The 19,675-nt window shown below is 37.7% G+C and overlaps 1 protein-coding gene across 6 annotated transcripts in view; it reads right to left on the reverse strand.

The window, feature by feature from the left end:
• Positions 1–19,675, reverse strand: part of MLLT10 (MLLT10 histone lysine methyltransferase DOT1L cofactor) — a 128,776-nt gene that overhangs the window by 67,074 nt on the left and 42,027 nt on the right. For 5 of the 6 annotated variants that reach the window (XM_033052913.1, XM_033052930.1, XM_033052909.1 and 2 more), the window contains 3 exons: positions 16,466–16,559; positions 13,776–13,871; positions 828–923 (listed from right to left, as the gene is read on the reverse strand). In XM_033052913.1, coding sequence (XP_032908804.1) covers positions 828–923; positions 13,776–13,871; positions 16,466–16,559 — 286 coding nt within the window. The remainder of the gene's footprint in view (positions 1–827; positions 924–13,775; positions 13,872–16,465; positions 16,560–19,675) is intronic. The other variant, XM_033052921.1, reaches the window with a different exon arrangement.

The following is a 19,675-nucleotide window of genomic DNA, read 5'->3' on the forward strand; positions in this document are numbered from 1 at the left end:
TCATTTCACCCCATCCTGATAAGGTCTTGGTGTACCATATGCAAACACACATTTGTTGACTATAACACCTCAGCAACCAAACCACACACAGTTAACACAAGCCTCAACACCTTTGGTAAAACATGATGATCTGTGTACTGAGCAGAATTCAGTTCAAACCACGATTCTCTGACTCTGATGTCAAACATCCCCACATAAATGGGACACACTTTTCTCAACTCTGAAATCAGAAAACCCTCAACAGTACTTCCCACTCTGTAATGTCAACATTAGTGTCATTTTATTGGCGGATAGCAAAAGTGATTCTGGTGAGTGCAGCGAGAACTGTCATTATTTAACCCCGTATGTTGCTGCTGCAATTAGGTATTTTCTAACATACCAACAGGAAGGAAAGGTCAGAGAACCTAACAGAACAACCTGTTAATAAGGCAAATTTTAAATATATGAAGCATGAGCTACAATTCCTAACAACCAGTTTTAAATGCTTACAGGTTCAGTGTCAGCTCAGCATACACAAGTGAATTTTGAAGGAAAGACTTTCTAAAACCTCTCAATTTATTAAATACACCTCAATTAAGTAAAATTTACTGGAGTATCACTGGCACCTGACTCACAATTTAGGTACAACACTCTAAAAGCGTTCCTCCATATGGTAAACCTCCAAGTATTTTAGGATTTTGCATTACAGGAAAAAATACCAAGAGTGCTTGATAATTATACAATTTATCCCACTATAAAACACCTGCATATATGGTGGAATTATTACATAATGAAATTTTGACAGAAGTAACTGAAGTGGAAGAGGAGAAAAAAAAACATTGACTTACTTTTTCTGTAGTTACAGTAAGAGATGGAACCAAAGATGGTGACGACTCCGACTGCTTCTTATATTTTTGCTTGTGTTTATCTTTCTCTTTATATTTCTAGAAGTTGTAAAAAACAAAAAAAACTAAGTTTAGCTTCTTTAACACAATCCAGTCTATATTGCATCAAGCATTATCAAAATTGAAGAGAGATGGCAATAATGTTCTGTGCTATGTTTTATAATTTCATAAAAGCAAATCAAGTATTTATGTTTGTTTTCAAAGTGCATAAACCGAAATTCTTCAATTATAACCAGCATTTACGAATGCACTTTTGTTAGAATAACCCATCTTTACAATAATCACTTAATCAACAAAAGAAACAGGAATAAAAACAGAGACACGGCTTCTATTTCAAAGATCTTCATTCATTTTTCACTGAAGATTTCTATCTTTCTGCATCTCTGCACCTGCACAGTAATTTTGTTGGGATACTAATGTAAACTAATGCAAGGTTTTAGCTCTGGCTCCCCTACTGACATCTCCATGCATAAGAATGTGAAATCTGATTTAGATTTCATTTCCAAAAAGGGACATACATTTTACAGATTAAATAAGTATTTTCCATGATAAACTGAATAAAACATCAAAAGCTATACAAACCAAATGTGCTTCCTAAAAGAGCTGAGAATGTAATCAGTTTGGTTTAATTTTTATTTTTTAAAACATGAATGAAGCATTGGCAGTGTGAACAAAATGGTGCCAACAGAGAGAAAATAACTTCTTATCCCAGAGCCTTTGTAGTATAACAGAAGTCTTTCATACTGGCAGAAATCAATTTTTGGAGGATTACAGAATCAGACCCAAATTGTATTTGTTTGAATAGTTTACACAAATACTATACAAAAACAGCCAGTCTGACAAAACTAACAATTAAACTTAGAACACAGAAGTTCAGTATTTTTTCCAGTCAAATCATAAACAAGTCATTCTTTTCCTTAGCAATGTAATATGGTTTACTTAGACAGACAGTGTCACAAGACGCAAAGAAACTGCAGCTGTGAGAGAAAGTTACTTAGAAGCTCCTGGTACTCAAGTATTACATTTCTTTAATTATGTATTTGTGGAATTTTTGTGAATTAACACTAAACTCCGCAGAACAGCACAATGTATGGCTATTTGTTCAGACTGTTTCTACAGAGAGCTAGTTAAAAACGTGCATACCTACGGATCGACACAAGGGGTTTAAAAACCCCGCTGAGCACCTTGAAAAGACGTGTAAGTTAACAGTCATATGAAAACTCAGTCAGTGTTTTGAATCTTAAAAACTACTCATGCTGATCTTTCTCTAACTAGCAAAATGATTGTCCAGCCTTTCAGAAGAACATCATTTGTTCAACAGCAACTGCACAACCATCTCACCAAGCACCAGAACAAGATGCAATATGTGCATACTCTATAAGGTATGACCAAGTATCGCCTTTCTATTTCTGTCACAATGGAAGAAATATCAGAAACTTACTTCATGAAATCAGCCTGAGAGAGCAAAAGAATGAGTTCTCAAATTCTCTAATAAAGTAGAATCGGTTAACTGACAAGCTAGATGCAAAGCTGAAAGCAAAAAACTTATCTCTCACCTTTATGAACTGTAAATACCAGATGACTGACTTAAGAGACCACCTTGTCCCTAACCAGCCCAAATCCATTTCAATAAACTAATTTTGCCAGGAATGAAATACAATTTAACTGAGAAAATTCATAAATCAAGTAATTTCAGCAGCAAAATATTATGTAAAACTACACTTGCTAGATACTATATATAAAGTTCTTTTAATTCTTGTACACTTCTTAAAACACAAACACAGGTACACTGGAAAAAGTTGGTGGGGATTTCTAGGTTTGGGGTATTTACACACTCAAGTGAACTTGGGGTTTTTTTTTCCACTCTGCCACATGGATAGAAATATGGAGTTTTTCCCTTCATAAGAGAGTAAGCAGATATCATCATTACAATGACATACACCACAAGGTAGGTTCAAATTTTAAAAACCTAATATAGGTTTTTTGAAGGAGCTTTAGATCAGGGAGGTTGTGCTTGTTTTCTTTTGTTTTAGTTTGTTTGAGATAGTTTGTTTGTCTCTTTTTATACCTGGAAAACACATGAGAAAGAAAAAAATCTACTATGGAGAGGAAGGATTCACATGCACTGCACAGTCTTTTCAGTAACATCTTAAATGTAACAGTTCCCAAAGTGCTAGGCATACTAACAGAAAAGCAATCAGGAATCAAGGAAAAATAGAAGCATCTACACCAAGACTGCCATGCTATCCATCGATTCTGTTGATACAAAAGACTTTCACCAGTGCTAAGCTACCAAACTTACATCATCAGTGGATGTGTTTATAAAAACTTGAGTAACAATTTCATTGAATCCCAGACAAGATTCAAGAAGGAAGCTACTGAATGGCTAGCCACTGCCTGAGTTTCTTTGGCTTTCATCACTCTACTGGGAAATTCAAATCATCCTACAGATTTTTTTTTTATGTATTTATAATTTTGGAGCCAAGGGGCAATGACTTCAGTACACTTTAAGATTAAAATTCACAAAATACCACAAAACAATAAGAAAACTTATAAATGAACATGTCTTACAATCTATGAACTTTCTACTGTTGTTTTACTTCCAGTGTTAATTTCATCTAAAGGGCAAAAAACAAAAAATTCTGATCAAAGGAACACTTAGGAGACCTTCAAATTACATTTTGTAGCATACTGAAATCAACAGTAGTCCCTACACATGAGGAGGTGTCATGAAGGACAAAGGACACAAGAAAAGCAGAAGGAAGGGAGGCATAATGTGTCCGGAAAGAATATGCTCGACTTCTGTAAAGTGAAGCATCAGCAACCACATCAAATTCGTCTCCCATCAAACCATCAAGACAAAGTTTGCCAGGACAGTTTACCAAGGTCACAGTTTTCCACTCAAAGCTATTGCACAGGTAACCCATCCAAAGGCCTTCTGCACACAAATATCTAGTCCACAAGACAGCTGCTGTCCTTAACTCTACATTTCCTCCTTCTTTTAGGTTATACCTCCTCTCACCATTTTTTCTTTTTTTTTTTTTTTTTTAAAATTCTCCTTTATCCTTCTCAAGGAAAGCTGAGAAGTGCTACTTCTGAATGTGAAGTGACTTCAAATGCATACAACATCAAATAACTGGAGAACACTGCAGCAAAATCTCTGAAAGAAATGCTCAGCTTTTACACTGATAACAATAAAAATTTCAACAACACGCTGATGAAGAGATGTAGCTCCCACAAAATGACTTTTTGCAGTTGCACCCTCTTCTACCACAAAGGTGCATTAAAAGTATGGGAAGAGTTCTGAAATACTCACTTTGGAATTCAGAAGAGGATTAACAGAGGGACATGAATTCCCACAATACTTAACAAATACAACAGCTTTCAATCAAGTCTGTCTCAAAGGCCACCCAACCTAACCATCTTCCCTACTGCCAGAAAAACAACAAACAGTTAGCTCCTCATGGACAACTCTGTATGCTTCACTTTTGTTCACAAGTAAGATAGTTGAGCAGAACAGATTCAGGTAGCTCCTGAAATTTTTCTTACTCTAAGAAAAATAAGGCATGATTGCCATGCAGCCATTGGGTACGTACCTCTAACAACATTCATCCTGAACAACTTCAAGAGCCCAGATTTATGGCGCAGTTAAATACCAATACAAAATGCCTTGAGTTCATTGTCGTGGGTTGCAATACAGGATGTGACCAAAAGTATCTATTCTGTCACCATCTGTTGAGACCAGGTGGGGCAGTGATCCTCATCTCCGCGGGAGATATTCTGCTAATGGGCCATCTCTTACAACCAGGTGGGGCATTGTTCTTTATCATTTCACAACCCATCCTTCCCCACAGGGAGTTATCTTCTGCTAATGGCCCACTGAGTCCCACTGTATGACTGATAAAATTACTTCATCCTGTTGGGAGATGCTCCAGCCAGTGGGAAGAGCCAAGCCTTTCCTACCAAGATAAAAACTGATAGTTGGAACACCAAGGGAGCCCTTTTTCCACTGGATTTCAAAGGAAAACCAGACTTCTCTACATCACCACTGGACCTTTAGAGGGAAACTGCACCTTCTACAGGAGCACTGCTCCAACTGAATCACATCTGTCACTGCAAGAGGACTGCAACCACCACTTAATCGAACTGCTTCCAACACCCTGACTGACGGGGTGTCAGGCTGTATTCTGACTTTGTCAGTGTTTGGGGTTTTTCTTTGTAGCACTGTATTTCTATTTTAATTTTCTTAGTAAAGAACTGTTAATTCTAATTCCCATATCTTTGCCTGAAAGCCCCTTAATTTCAAAATTATAATAATATGGAGGGAGGGGGTTTACATTCTCCATTTCAAAGAGAGGCTCCTGCCTTTCTTAGCAGATACCTGTCCACCGAACTAGGACATTCATACATCATGATTAATCAGAAAGCTTTATTTCTTACCAAGGATCTCATTTTTGGCTTTGGCTTCTTACCTAAAAAATGATGTAATCCCATTTTAACTCCAACAGCTACATGTTGCTAGACAACAGAACAAATATGATGCAAAATTTCTGGAATTCTACAGCACCTTCTGTGCATTGCTTTCCTTTAGAGCAGAGGGTAGAGGAATGAAGAAGGGGAAGGAAATGCATTCTGATTGCTTCTATTTCTCCCACAAAGATTCAATCTACAAAATTATTACATAACACGACTTCACAAATACACTTTGGTTCCAATTCTTTTTTTTAGCTCATTTACTTGTTTCATCACTCTAAAGATCAGCATTTGCTGACTCATTTTTTTCAACTTACTTTCAGAGAAACATTTGTCAGATGAGTGAAAGAGACCAGCATCTCATCAAAATATCAAATTAAGGATACGTGTGTAACTACATTTTAGCTCTGATCTATTACCAAAAGAAGAGATGTTATAAAATGTATCTTTTCAAACTTTGGCCTTCAGAAGTTTGGAAAAAATTAGTAACACCAGGGAACAATAGTTCACTTCTAGTGAACTAGAATTATTTCTAGTACAGAAGAAACAAATGAGTTCAGCCTTTCTTTTAAATAGCATTAATAATTCATAACATTTCCACATGGAAGTATCATTTAAGTTGTTGAAGGTATTTACACCTACTTGTAATTAATTTTTTTCTCAGGAATACACAGCCCTCTTGAAACTAGTTTCTACAGGAGTTTATATGATTAAAGTACAGTAATTTCAGAACTATAAGATGCAACGGATTATAAGGCGCACTTCCGGGTGTCGGCAAATTTCCGAACTTTGTCCATACAGAAGGCACACTAGACTATAAGGCGCACTTTTTTTTGCAGCGAGGATCCACGCGCAACAAAGTAATGAATTAGCAATGGAATCATGCAATCGCAGGGTTTACTGGTAGGTGCTCAATTTGCAAATATTTTTCACGGATCAGCGTAGCCTTTAAATGCAGCCCGAGGTGCCCTCCCCGTGCTGCGGACCCCGGCACTCTTGCTCGCCCCCAGTGCCGGATGGCACAGTGCTCGCGGCTGGTGCGGCTCCGCACGGTGCAGCTCGGCTCCGCCCAGCTCAGCTCACGGCTCCGTGAGGCGAGGTGAGGCGTGGCACGCAGCTCCGCGCAGTGCAGCTCCATGCGGCTCACGGCTGACACTTCCAGGTTGTTGGCAAATTTCCGAACTTGTCCATATATAAGGCACACCAGATTATAAGGCGCACTTCCAGGTTTCAATCAAAATTTTAGTCAAAAGGGTGTGTCTTATAGTCGTGAAATTACTGTACATTCCAAAGTTCAGTATTTAACAGTTCACTGCTACATCCCACCCCACTCTCACCTTTCTCTGTGCTTAGCTTGTCAGACCTTCCATCTGCCCACTCAGACTGCTTATCAGCAGCAACATAAAACCAAGTGGAGGGTTTTCTGTTGTTTTAGTGAGCTACATTAGTTCTGTGAAAGAGCACGAAGGATGGACAGTAACAGGCACAAGAGACATGCAGAACAGAGAAGCAAGAGCTCATGGGCTCAGGGAACGGGAGACTAACTTCTGTTTTGGAAGAACTAAAACACATGCACATTATCAGAAACCATCAGTGCTTAGTCCTTCAAGACCAAACTGCTTGGGTTGACCTTGAATTACTGCATTTTTATGCCTTCTCTATTACAAAAATCCTTATCCTCCACTACATTTGGCTGTTCCAAGTTTTTAAACTTCAACAACATTTTAAAATCAACTTTCCTTATTGATTATTGCAAGCAAAATCATCTGAATGCCTAAACCCCTAATTTTTCAGCTGCTTTTTTACTTCCTCAAATATTTCCAATGTATTAGAATGTTCTATTAGCAGAGAGTACTCATACTGGTTTTCATTTATAGATTTTCTGCACTTCGTGTCACCAAAGACTGTAAATCCTGAGCTGTCACATCACAGCTAACACCCCGAATGGAAAGTTGAGCTTTCCACTGAATTCTTGCTCATAAGAGGCCAGATCTGCTTGGGACCAGTAGCTATTAGTAACATAGCCATAATAATAATTGTAGAATGAAAGATGACCACAGTCTCCAAGTTTCAAACTCAAATCCTAATTTATCTTATTTTTATAAGAACAGCCCTTGCTCAGGCATTCATCTAGCTAACATTTGAACAGTATAACCCACAGCAGAAAAAATTCAGTGCAGCAGCAGTGTTCCTGCAGTCACAGTAATAAAAGCATACAGGCAAGAGATAGTTTATACGGAGAGGTAGGACTCTACTGCCAGCATTGTTGATACACATACAGCTCTAAACAAACACTTGTTCTTAAGAACAAGTTCTGGATTAAGTTCTTGATTCAGTTACTTAAAATACCCCAAAGCCTCATTTAAATATAGGAATAATGGTCATAATTTCAACTTGTCAATGGTAAAAAGACTCAATTATGAAAGTGCCATCTAAAGTTTCTATGAGGTGCAAGACTACCAACTCCTATCCAGAATAAGTTATTCATTTAATATTTAACACTAACATATACTGCTTCTGTTATTTGCACAGTTTAATATTAATTGTTATCCATGGATATGCAGTGCTGAACCCTTGAGCAGCACTTCGTAACGTCAAAAGCGGTGCAAGATTAACTGAATCAATGCAACTATGTATTGTCAGTGCTCACCTTCATTCACCCCTATAAAAATTACAAGTTTAAATTATGTATTATGTTATATATTGTGAAATGCTCCACTGTCTGCAAGGTAACATAAAGATACCTGTCAAATATATATCAAGGAATAGGTGAGCAGGATGGAATACAGAAGGAATTCATTCAATTCTCCTGTCTCAGTTCAACATCGTAGATCATCTCTAACTGCATATGGTCTACCAGAACCCAAAGCATGGTAGGGGTGAAATACACAACTTCAAACAAAATTATCCAGATTACCTCCTAGAAACTGTTACAAAGTCAAAGTGCTAGTAATCCTGTATTAATCCAGGATCAAAAGCCTAGAAAAAGGTATTTCAAATCACCTTCTGCATCTCTCACAGTAATAAGCTACAAGAATTGAAGTCATCCTGGTTGTGAAAGGGACAGAGTTAATTTACTTCACCTAGTTGGTGTGGGGCTGTGTTTCGAATTTGTGCTCAAAACAATGTTACTAACACAGGAATGTTTTCTTTTTTGCTGAGCAGCCCATATGCAGGGCCAATGCTTTTCTGCTTCTCACCCCACCAGTGTGGGTTGGAGGCGCACCAGAACCTGGGAAAGGACACAGTCAGGCCAGCTGACCCTAAATGACCTAAGATATCCCACGCCATATGGCATCATGATCAGTATATAAAAGTCAGGGAAGAAGAAAGGGGGGATGTTCAGAGTGATAGCATTTGTCTTCCCAAGTAACAGTTACACGTGAGGGAGCCTTCATCCTGCTCTCCTGGGGATGCCTGAACACCTGCCTGCCCATGGGAACTGGTGAATGAATTCCTTGTTTTGCTCTGCTTGCATGCACAATCTCTGCTTTACCTATTAAACTGTCTTTATGTCAACCAACAAGTTTTTTCATTTTTTTCTCTTTTGATTTTCTCCCCCATCCTGTAACGGAGGAGAATGAGCAAGTGGCTGTGTGGGGATGAGCTGCTGGCTAGGGGTTTTGAGTTTATTTTCTTTCACACTAAAAGTCCAAGACCAAAATGTGTACTTTGAGATGGAAAAAGACAGTTGCAACCTAGGCAGCCCTATATTTTGCAGAGTAGTTTTTAGGTATACCTGAGGTGATACGTTTGTCATTTTGATTTTATAATAATTAACTAATCCCAGCTGACAAAAGCTTAATACTATTGAGGCGTTTGTTGTGCTAATGTACACTAAAAGCATTACTCTTTTTTCAGTAATGATATGTTATTGTAAGGTTAAAAAAATGAGGTAGTCAAATCATTAATTCCATTGAGAATTGAGACAAAAGGTTCCTACTTATACTAAAATAAAAGAAAATATAAATTAAAATCAGCTTGTACGTATTTTTTCTCAACCTCCACAAGAGATCATTGTGCTGGTGCCAGTTCCAGTAAATTTGATGCAGTTGATCATCAGGAATACAGTAGTGTAGACAGAAAACAGCACAGAGTTAACAGAATTTTAGCGAGCAACAAGTCAAACAAGATTGTCACCTTTCTTCTTAATCTTGTAGATAAAAATATCTATTACTAAATATACTCAACTAGAGTAGCTTTCTAATGAAATTTTGTTTACACAGACACATGCCTTCAATTTTTCCCTAACAGTTAGACTTTCAACAGAATTTGATATTAAGAGATATATTAAAAAAGAAAAATCTACAATTCTACAAGTCAGTACAGAACAGGCTCCCAGAAAAAGAAATGCTATTCACTGGCAAAAACAGTAAAGACTGAAGAATGAAGACATCCCCCTTTTTGAACTCATGGAACTCACACAAAAATTCAGTCTGAGGAAACAAGAACTGGGTTCTGCATCTTGGACAGATATTAGTGTATCTATACACTGAGATACATGTGGTTTATATTTATTGACCAGCTTTTAGAGATTGTTTAGAGGTGTGCTTTTTTCCCCTCTGACTGGATAGAATTTGGAGTAAATTAACACAGATACACATCACCATTATCATCTATACCACACAATTCTTATTTGAATAATATTTATCTAGTATTAATTCAATTATTAAAGTTGAAGTTATTTCAAAGTGGTTGCAAATAACTTTTCTTCTAGTTATCTCTAGCATTCTTACATTTTTGCTTCAGACATAAAGAGCAGTTGAAAGGATTAAGCAGTGAAATATATTTAAACTGATTACCAAAACTTTTAAATTTAATAAAAATGCAATGGAATACTGCAGTACTGCAATAAGTTTGGAGGTTTTTTTCCCTAAAATGTTACATAAAACCCCCGATGTTCAAGTAGCATCACTTCGTTTATGAAATGAGGCAATTCATAGAGGAATGACACAATCAGAATTATCTTTAAAACACTCTATACAGCACTATAAAGTGATTCTTTGGGACTAAAACAGATTTTTTGTTGTTGTTTTTTTAAGATTAAAAAAACACCGCTTATGCAGCTGAATGATAACTCAAAAACCTGTAATCTGATCCTATTTTTACCTATTTAGAATCTTATCTGATGCATAGCAAGTCCATTTTACCTTTTCACAGTCACTTGTTCAGACATGAAGAAATGCCCCGGGAACACTTGATCTGAGTGTTTACAACTTGCCTTGTAACAGCTTACACAGCACATTAAATTCGTAAAAAAGCATCAAGCACCTTTCTCCCAAATGAAATTCATGGCCCCGACACATGAGCACAGGCTCCTTCACAACATATTGGCGAAGTCTTGGTAGTTCCAAACCAACACACAGCCTATGGAAACTTTCAATGCACAAAGACATGCTTCAAGTCTTCCCTTCCCATGGGCCCCACAACCGAACTCCCAGCTACAGAGAACCTGCAGAGTGCAACGCACAGCTACAACCTCTTCTTAGGTGTTCAAGCTTCTAGCCACAAAATCAGAAATGCAGTAATGTTTCTTTAAGAAAAAGGCAAGCGGCAAAATGATGCCCACAAAACATTAGTAGCTCAGTGTTTAGGACACTTATCCTGGATCCTGCATTTTAGGTTCTCCTCTGAAGCTCTCCAACTTCTGTGATAGTGACAAGAAGTTCCTTGTTGCTATTTTCTTATTTTTGTCTCTTCAATCACAACTTCTTAGACATCTGCAGTCTTCAGTCATGACTCCACTTCTGTTTAATTTACATTTTATGAGTCACTATAGCGGAGTTTTAAATTTTCCCTTCCTGCTCAGCTCAGACCAAAGCACTTCTAATAAAAACGGCACCTGTGTAATTCAGCTGCTATACAGTAACTTACTACATAATATATTCACATTTTTCAGAAGTTATAAACATACAAAGCAAGTGACGCCTAATTTTCATGTTAGTAGCAAAAAAAAATACTTCTAACTATACAAAGGTCAATTCCACATATGTTTAGTTCCTTCTTTAGTACTTCCAAATATAAGACTGCCAGTAACATTAAAGCAAGGCATTCTTCTACAGCCTCATGGTGGCCTAAGTTTTCCCAAGAAAGCCTGAATAAACCCCTGAGCCCTGAAGAAAAGGGATGTTATAATGGAATGTGAAGCAACATACTACCAATCCTCTTTATAAGGGACACAGCCTCATCACTAATCATTTCTAAATAGCATCTCTGCCACAGGAACTAACAATGCTTAGGCAGTAGTAATCAGGATATAATGAATTTATTCTGTAGCTTCAATATCATCACGAAAATTAAACCATACCAAAGCTTTGGCTAGATTTGTTCAGTTTGGTTTTTTTATTTATTATTTTATCCTTACATATTTGTTACCAATTTTGTTGGCAGAGTGGCCAGAAGAGACTGAACATATGCTATGGAAGTGAAACACAGGCTTTCAGTAGGGCCTGTTTTTAAAAATTACAGTTATCTGTATTAACATTTTCAGACCAACCTCTTCTTACTGCAGTGTAATATTTCACATGCACAAATGGACAGCTTTTGAGGTCTTGGCAAGAAAACTGGTTCCAAGCCACAACTCATACAGCTACTGCTTGGCAAAACAGAAAGGTTTAATGATGCCTACCAGATTATCCAAATTTCCAAAGAACAAAGATGAAAGATAAAGCAGAAACTACAGTGGTCTTGAGGGGGATGTGGGTGCCACATACACACAAACACTACTATATCTGTGAAGAAAGATCTAAATATTTATGGTAATATGACAAAAATCTAGATTCTCAAGGGATTTACAAAAGAGGAAATAAGGAAAGTCACCCTAAAGAAGTGCCCTATTCCTTCAAGATACTTAATACAGTAAATCAAATATACAGCATAAGCTGAAAAAATAGCTGACACCATTGACTGAAAACAATCAGTTTGAAAGTCCCTCCAAGTGCACCCTGTAGATTTCAGATGTATGATCTGGGAAGCATAGTATCTTCAGTCAAATTCATTTGGGAAAAACAAAAAATAAAACCCAAAATAAAACAAAAGAACCATGAACGCATCAACTCACAAGTTTTGTCAATGCAAGTAAAAACCCATGCATATACTTTGATAAAACATCTGAAACATGACAGTAGTGAAAAACTAAGAAAAAAATTATGGTAAATATTCGTAGGGGTTCACCATGCAGCTAAACTGTAGTCTGCAATTCAAAATTAGTGTTTTTCTACCAAAGTTACTAAGAAAAAAAAAAGTCTGCCAAAACCCCATACTTTTATTATTATAGCCCTAAATTTAGATTTAGAGGTACAACAGCATCACAGTTCACACTCTTTTCTGCATTACCAGATAAAGACGGAATGATTCACCTACACCATTAAACAAGTCTAAAGATCAGACTTTTTACAAGATTATCCAAGAACAACTGGTAATCAATATTCATCCAAAATGGAAGGGATCTTAAAATCCAAATCAAATATTGAGGAGACTAAGAGTCTAAAGACTGACATTAGCTATTCAATTTCCTGTTTCTATAAATATAGCTCCTTTGTATAATACACACTTGGTCAACAGATTCTTTGATTCTAATTTTTATGTAAAGATTTTTAATAATGTAAAACTAAGTTTACCTACATCCACACAAAATCCTATTAAGCTATTTGTACAGGATGTGTGCTAGTGAGCAGTTTTGCGTGTATCCTTAGAGGCTAAAAAAAGTGCCAAAGCATATCTGCATTTTTGTGTCTGTTATCACCCTCTGTTGAATTTAGATGACAAATCTACAGGCAACTGTTAATGCAGCAGTAAAAAAACTAGAACAGTAATCATCATAGATTTGAAATTATTTTTTAATAATATGCAAAGTCAAGTCATTAAAAGAATATATCAACATTAGAAATTGGCAGTTATGTTCTCTGTACCCTCACAGCAAGACTGCCCAGGTGAATAACAAGGTATTTTGCCAGCATAGTGGGTTTGACCACTGACACCAGTAATATGTGTCAAAAAGAGATGTCCGTTCTTTGATGAAAGAAAGATATAACAGGTTGAAACATAAGGAATTAGATGCATGTGTTTAGCCACACAGTTGCTAAAACACCTACTGCTGGTTTGTAGTCACAAAGGGCATACAAGAATAGCTCTAACAGAAAATTAAGACAAAGGAAGTTGCATGGAACAGCCCTCCCAATGGCTGTGTTTCAGTATCTCAAAACTGAATACAAACAGAAACAGGAAAGAGCATATACAAATGCACCTGAAGAGGTTTCCTCATTGGATGCCAGTACCTATGGTTTATCACGTGTGATTTATTATTCAGTGCTTCAGAACAAGATTTTCTTCACGCTTTTCAGAAAAAATTAAATTTACCAGAAAAATGTTACTTTTAAGCAGATGTGCCACATAATTAGCAACGACAAATCCACTTACTTTTTTCTCCTTCTCATGATGTTTATCCTGAGAGTGAGAGGAAGAATCACTTAAACTTTGATCATATGACCTATTAGATCCCCGTTTGCTCTTTTTCTAAAAAGAGAAAATATATTTATGGACAGAGAAAAGGAACCATTTGAATAAATAAAAAGTATAAAGCATTTCCACTGACAAGATGCTTTATTGCTTGAGGAAAAAAACTTCAGTGCTTCAGTTACTGGAAAGCTGACTAATTACTGACACTAAAATTCACAAGACTACTGAATGTACACCAGGAAAAAAGCCTATCCCTGTATCAACTCCTATATCTCCCACAAATTTGCAAGATATGCTTTCCAAAGAGAAATGAAATATGCCACTTTTTAAAGATTAGAAGATGCTAGACACATTTTCAAGTTTTCATAACATAAAACAAAAAAGATGCTGCACAAATGAATATCACGTGAAGCTACAGTGATGTCCTGACACATGCTTGAAATGCATTGTAAGGTGACTTCATGACTTATTTATTATTCAAGTGATCTGTCTGGTATATTTTCATTAAAATGGATTAAAATCCAGGATACAGAATGCTACAGTCATGTCTGTGATTATAAGATATAATTGCCTGTATTTCTGTAATGTCTGAGAGCCTAGTTCAGGAGTGCAAATACTTTATGCTGGGCGAGTATTCTAAATGTTGGTTTTCTAGTAACTGAGGAAGTATTTAAAGACACTTCAGGCTACTCTTTTTATCAACCAGTTTTCAGTGGAATAGTAGATGTAGAACACTCACTACCTTCAGCAGTAAATACTAAGTACCTGTATTTACCAGGCATTAACAGTCACAATAATCCTAAAGAAAAAACTGAAACACTTAAAACAATCTTGCCAGTCTTTACGGTTCTTACCACTACAGCTTCATAAGGGAAAGCTAACTAACTGTATGTCAAATATAGAGTTATGTCTTTATCACTGAACTTGGTTTTTCAATAAACATACCTGCTCTCAATCATAGCAGCACTGCAACATTCAAATCAAAGGCATAACAGTGTAAGGGTTTGCCTTCACCACCAAGAGACCATTTTCGCTCTTTCTGTATATACTTAGCTCAAGATAGTTTAAAAAATCTTAGCTTAGTAAGGGTCTAAAAAGCCCTGACTTATCTTCATTATGAAGCAAATTCATCAGTATTCACAAAAGCACAAAACTAACCTCATCAAGCTTATCCTCTAGAAACTAAAATGGTTGACAGGTCCTGTGATTTTACAGTAATTTCACGACTACAAGGCATACCCTTTTGACTAAAATTTTGGTCTGGACCCAGAAGTGCGCCTTATAATACGGATGTGCCTTATATATGGACAAAGTTGGAAATCTGCCAACCCGGAAGTGTGAGCTGAGAGCCGAGCCGGGATCCACGGGAGCTGAAGCCACGTGGGGGGAACCAGGAACCGCAGCCGCCGGGCGGGGGAAGCCGGGAGCCAGCGCAGCCGCCAGCCAGGGGGATGCCGGGACCCACCACGGCCGCCAGCTGGGGAGAAGCCGCGCGGCCGCCGGCCGGAGGGATGCAGTGTAGCCACTGGTCGGGGGGAAGCCGCGCCGCCATGGCCACCGGGCGGACACCAGGACGCAGCATGGTTGTGCAGTGGGAGCCAGGAGCTGTGCCAGCCGGCACTGGGGGCGGGCGGGAATGCCGGGGTCCGCGGCACGGGGAGGGCTGCATTTAAAAGCTACGCCAATCCGTGAAAAATGTTTGCAAATTGAGCACCTGCCAGTAATTCATTACTTTGTTGCACGCAGCACAGCTCCTCGCTGAAAAAAAAAAAAAAAAGTGCACCTTATAGTCCGGTGCGCCTTATATAATGTACAAAGTTGCGAAATTTGCTGACTCCCAGTGCACCTTATAGTCATGAAATTACTGTACTTTGCTGCAACCTAAGTCACACCAAGTATTCAACTTTTTTAGTAGTGAAAATAAGTAATCTGCAAATTAAACTATACTTACAACACTATCTGAACATAAGTCTGTACATTTTAGTGTTAATTTTTTCAACTTTAGTAAACCCCACAAGTCCACACGCTTGCACATGTACGCAGAAACAGGTATCTGGAACTGTCAAACTGGTAAGAAGTGAAAAGAAAGACTCCAGAGGTCTGATACAAAACGTACTGCATTAACTGAAAAATTTCAATGTTTTTCATGTCTTGTTTGCGTTTTAAAAATCAAACCTCAAGTCACTTCCTTAAGGTTGTGTTTCAGAGATGGGAGTGGGGAATACTCACTGACTACACAGTGAGAGATAGGACAAAAGAGGTTGGGCACAAGAATAACGGAAGCAGAAAGAAATTGAGTGCTTCTTTATTCTCTAGAAGCAGTATTTTCTAGTTTATTCCAAAATGTACTGAATTCCTAGAAGGTACTTAAACAAACAGCAAAAGAAAACATTCCAGGAACTCAATTAAAAAAAGCCCCACTAAATGTGCATGCTATTTCTGGCAGAGGGGGAAAACCCACACATCTATAAAGTAACCACTTATAAAAACATTTCCAGCAAGTACTTCTGTAACTGTGATTAAAACATTGTTTTCAAGAAATACAATCTACTTTTTGAACTACATGAAAGTATTATTTGTAGTGCTAATGGTAATTCAGATTAAAAAAATAAGTCAGTAACATTTATTTATAGAATTTAATAAATACATACCAGTTTATTAAAATGGTATTTACAGTAGCCACAGTATTGGACGTTATCTGCACCATTGCCTTCCTCTTCACAAAGAAGTCCTGCAAACTGTGCACTAAAAATAAACCAAACAATATTCAAGGAAAACCATTTTACACCAGTTTGTACCACAATGTAACACCTGATAACATATGGATGCTTATATCTGCAATTAATAAGAGATTTCCACACAAATAACTTCCAGTGGCATGTGAGCACATAACCAACCTTTGTAGCCCAGGGAAAAATACGCATAATTCATATTTTGGTCTGTTGCCTTTTTTCAGAATCTTTAAGCCATTCACACACGCTTACAGCTTGCAAATCTACATTTACTATGCAGCTACTTGCACAAATAAATAAACAAAGCAATCTACAATGACTCTTTGCTCAAATTCAAGTAAAAAAAATATCTAAGGAAAGAACAGTTTTTAACAAAACCATACTACAGCTCCAAGTAAGAGTTTTTTCCAGAACTTGCTTCTCTGATTTGCCATGAAAACTACTGGGGTTTTTTAATCCAACTTAAATTACATAGTAAATCAAACTGTATTTACTAGTTTAAAATACTGTGGCAGGCTAATTTCTTTTAAAAAGATCAACACTTACAGTTTGCATTGACTGGGCTAATTATTACCTTATTCTACTACAATTTTTTCCAAACAATTTTCTTTCTCACCATTTGTAATGTTGATATATATATATTTTTTATCAAAACCAACTTAGATATTGACAAACCAAACATTGTTACATTTTCCATATAATTTTCATTCCCATTTGTTGGGGTTTAGGATTCTTCCTTTTGTTTCTTTCCCTAAGGGAATTTTCTTCCATATGTTGCTAGGAGACAACAACTACTGGGTACTTAAGGGAGACAAAAGAAGTTGCCAAACTCAGGGGAGGAGGGTACCTGGCTGCACTTCTCTTATCTGAGGGTGTCTCTGGGAGAGATACCATCAGCGAATGGGGCTGGGAGGAAGGGGGTTGGGCAGCTGCTCGCTCTAGTGAGCTCTCAGCACTGGGAGGGGAGAGAGGCTGGGATGCTGAGGGACAAATTCGTCCCCAATGCGAGGTTCAGTGTCCTGCCGCCTTTCTTCCACCGTGAGAGCTCCGCTCCAAAGAGCTGCTATGCACCCTTATTAACACCAAACAGGGACGCTTTGCCATCTGCTCAGGTACCTTGGGAGAAACCTCTGGATCACCGAGCCCCATCCCACCCCCAAAGGAATGTCTGCCCGAGGGTCCTGCCGGGGCACCAGCACTGACTGCCCCAGGGGGTTCATGTAGCAAAGCCTTTCTAGGGTTCTGCCCCAGGCGGTTCGTGTAGCAAAGCCTTTCTCCCATCCCTTCACCTCTGGTGCAGCAGCCATCACCGCGTGCTCCCCGAGCCCACGCCACAGCGCCCCCTGCAGCCACGGGGGAATCACTGCACCTGCCCTGCTGGCCGGGAACCAGCAGCACCCCTGGTGGCTGCGCCCAGAACTGCACCAAGGGGAACGGGCCTAAAGCACGAGAAGAAACTTTTATTGGAGTTTGCAGTCTGTTGTGCTGCCATTGTTGCTGTTTGTTTGCCTTGTTATACATGTACATACTAGTAAAGAACTGTTATTCCATTTTCCATATCTTTGCCTGAAAGAACCTTAATTCCAAAGTTATAATAATTCAGAGGGAGTCACGCTCTCCATTCTAACGAAGGCTCCCGCCTTCCTTGCCAGACACCTGTCTTTCAAACCAAGCCACCATAATAATGCAATGTTACAGTCAAAATTATACATGGGAGTATTTAAATGAAAGAAGAGTAAATAATGTGGTTCATTTTCACATATTTTTAAAAATATGTTCTTGGAAAACCCAGAAATTCTAAATGCATGCACATCTACAGCTGGTATCAACTAGAAAAAATAATTAAGAGGATGACTTTAAGCAAAAATCTATTGCTTCTAAGCTTCTCTTACAAAAAAATGCACTCAAGCTCATTTTTCATTAGACAATAGTTCTGATAATCCCAATTTGATACACCTTACCCTGGATTTCTAGTAGTCTTCACATTTTTCTTCCATTTTTAAAAAATATTACAGAAGCCTATAATTATCTTCAGTCAAACTGCTCTCCAGCTAGATATCATTTTGTAGTATAGACCACATTTTTGAACTGAAACATTCTAAAAGTAGCAAGATAGATGTTTTAATTTTGAACTGAAGTCTCATGCTCTTCACAGTATACACTGAAAACAGGGTTTTGGAATAAAGTAAAAAGATGAAAAGGACTCTTGTATGTATCCAAGTGTTTGAAAGGAAAGAGACTTTTTCATACAAGCCCTTGGATGCATACATTTTTTCACATCTGTAAGTAATCCCTTTACATGGTATGCATGCTTTGAGGAACACAATCCATTTTTACCATAAAAAAAATCTTGACACTGATCACATCCAATGAAGAATTAGATGTTTGTGAAAGAATAAAACCTGTGACGTAGTCAAGCAATTAAAAGAAAAAAATAAATTAAGAGTTGCCAAGATGATCAGCACCAAACAATAGAATTAAACCGTTCAAAATCTCCACAAGACATACAAATTACCACTTGGGTACACTGAAGAAAATACATTTAAGTGATTTAAGTTGATGTGCACATACTATGTCCCTGACTAAACTAGTCATGAAGCAGCATACTGGGGCAGCCATAAAACAGACAGGTAAATCATAGACTATGCAGCTAGATAGCCTATATAAATCTGCCTGCTACTGTAAAATCACTCCAGCTGAAATTGAAAAAACAAATAATGCCTGCAAAATTTGGAGTGGAACTCTTTTTGCTTTCTTTTACCTGTTGACATGTGGTTTAATCTGATCTAATTATCCAGCCAGTTTAGAAGTCCATGAAGTGAAACAAGCATCTTCTGAATGCAAGGAAAACTAAGTATCTCAAAGTGGAATTAATCAGATTGTGGAGAGCACAGCTTTTTTTCCCACAGTAGTAACACATGAAATCTGAATAGTTCAGGATGATCTGTACCATTTGTTACTCCCAAATGTTTGGATATCTGTACTGGAATAGGTGAGTCTAGTAAATTTTTAAGTATAGTCCAGCCATTTTCCCACTGATTTACCAAAAGTAAACATCAAAAACAGTTAGCAGGCAATGCTAACAAACAGTGTCTTCACACTCCCATACTCCATTAAACATCCTCTAAG

The sequence above is a fragment of the Catharus ustulatus genome, chromosome 1 (assembly GCF_009819885.2).
Source record: "Catharus ustulatus isolate bCatUst1 chromosome 1, bCatUst1.pri.v2, whole genome shotgun sequence".
Lineage (NCBI taxonomy): Eukaryota > Metazoa > Chordata > Aves > Passeriformes > Turdidae > Catharus > Catharus ustulatus.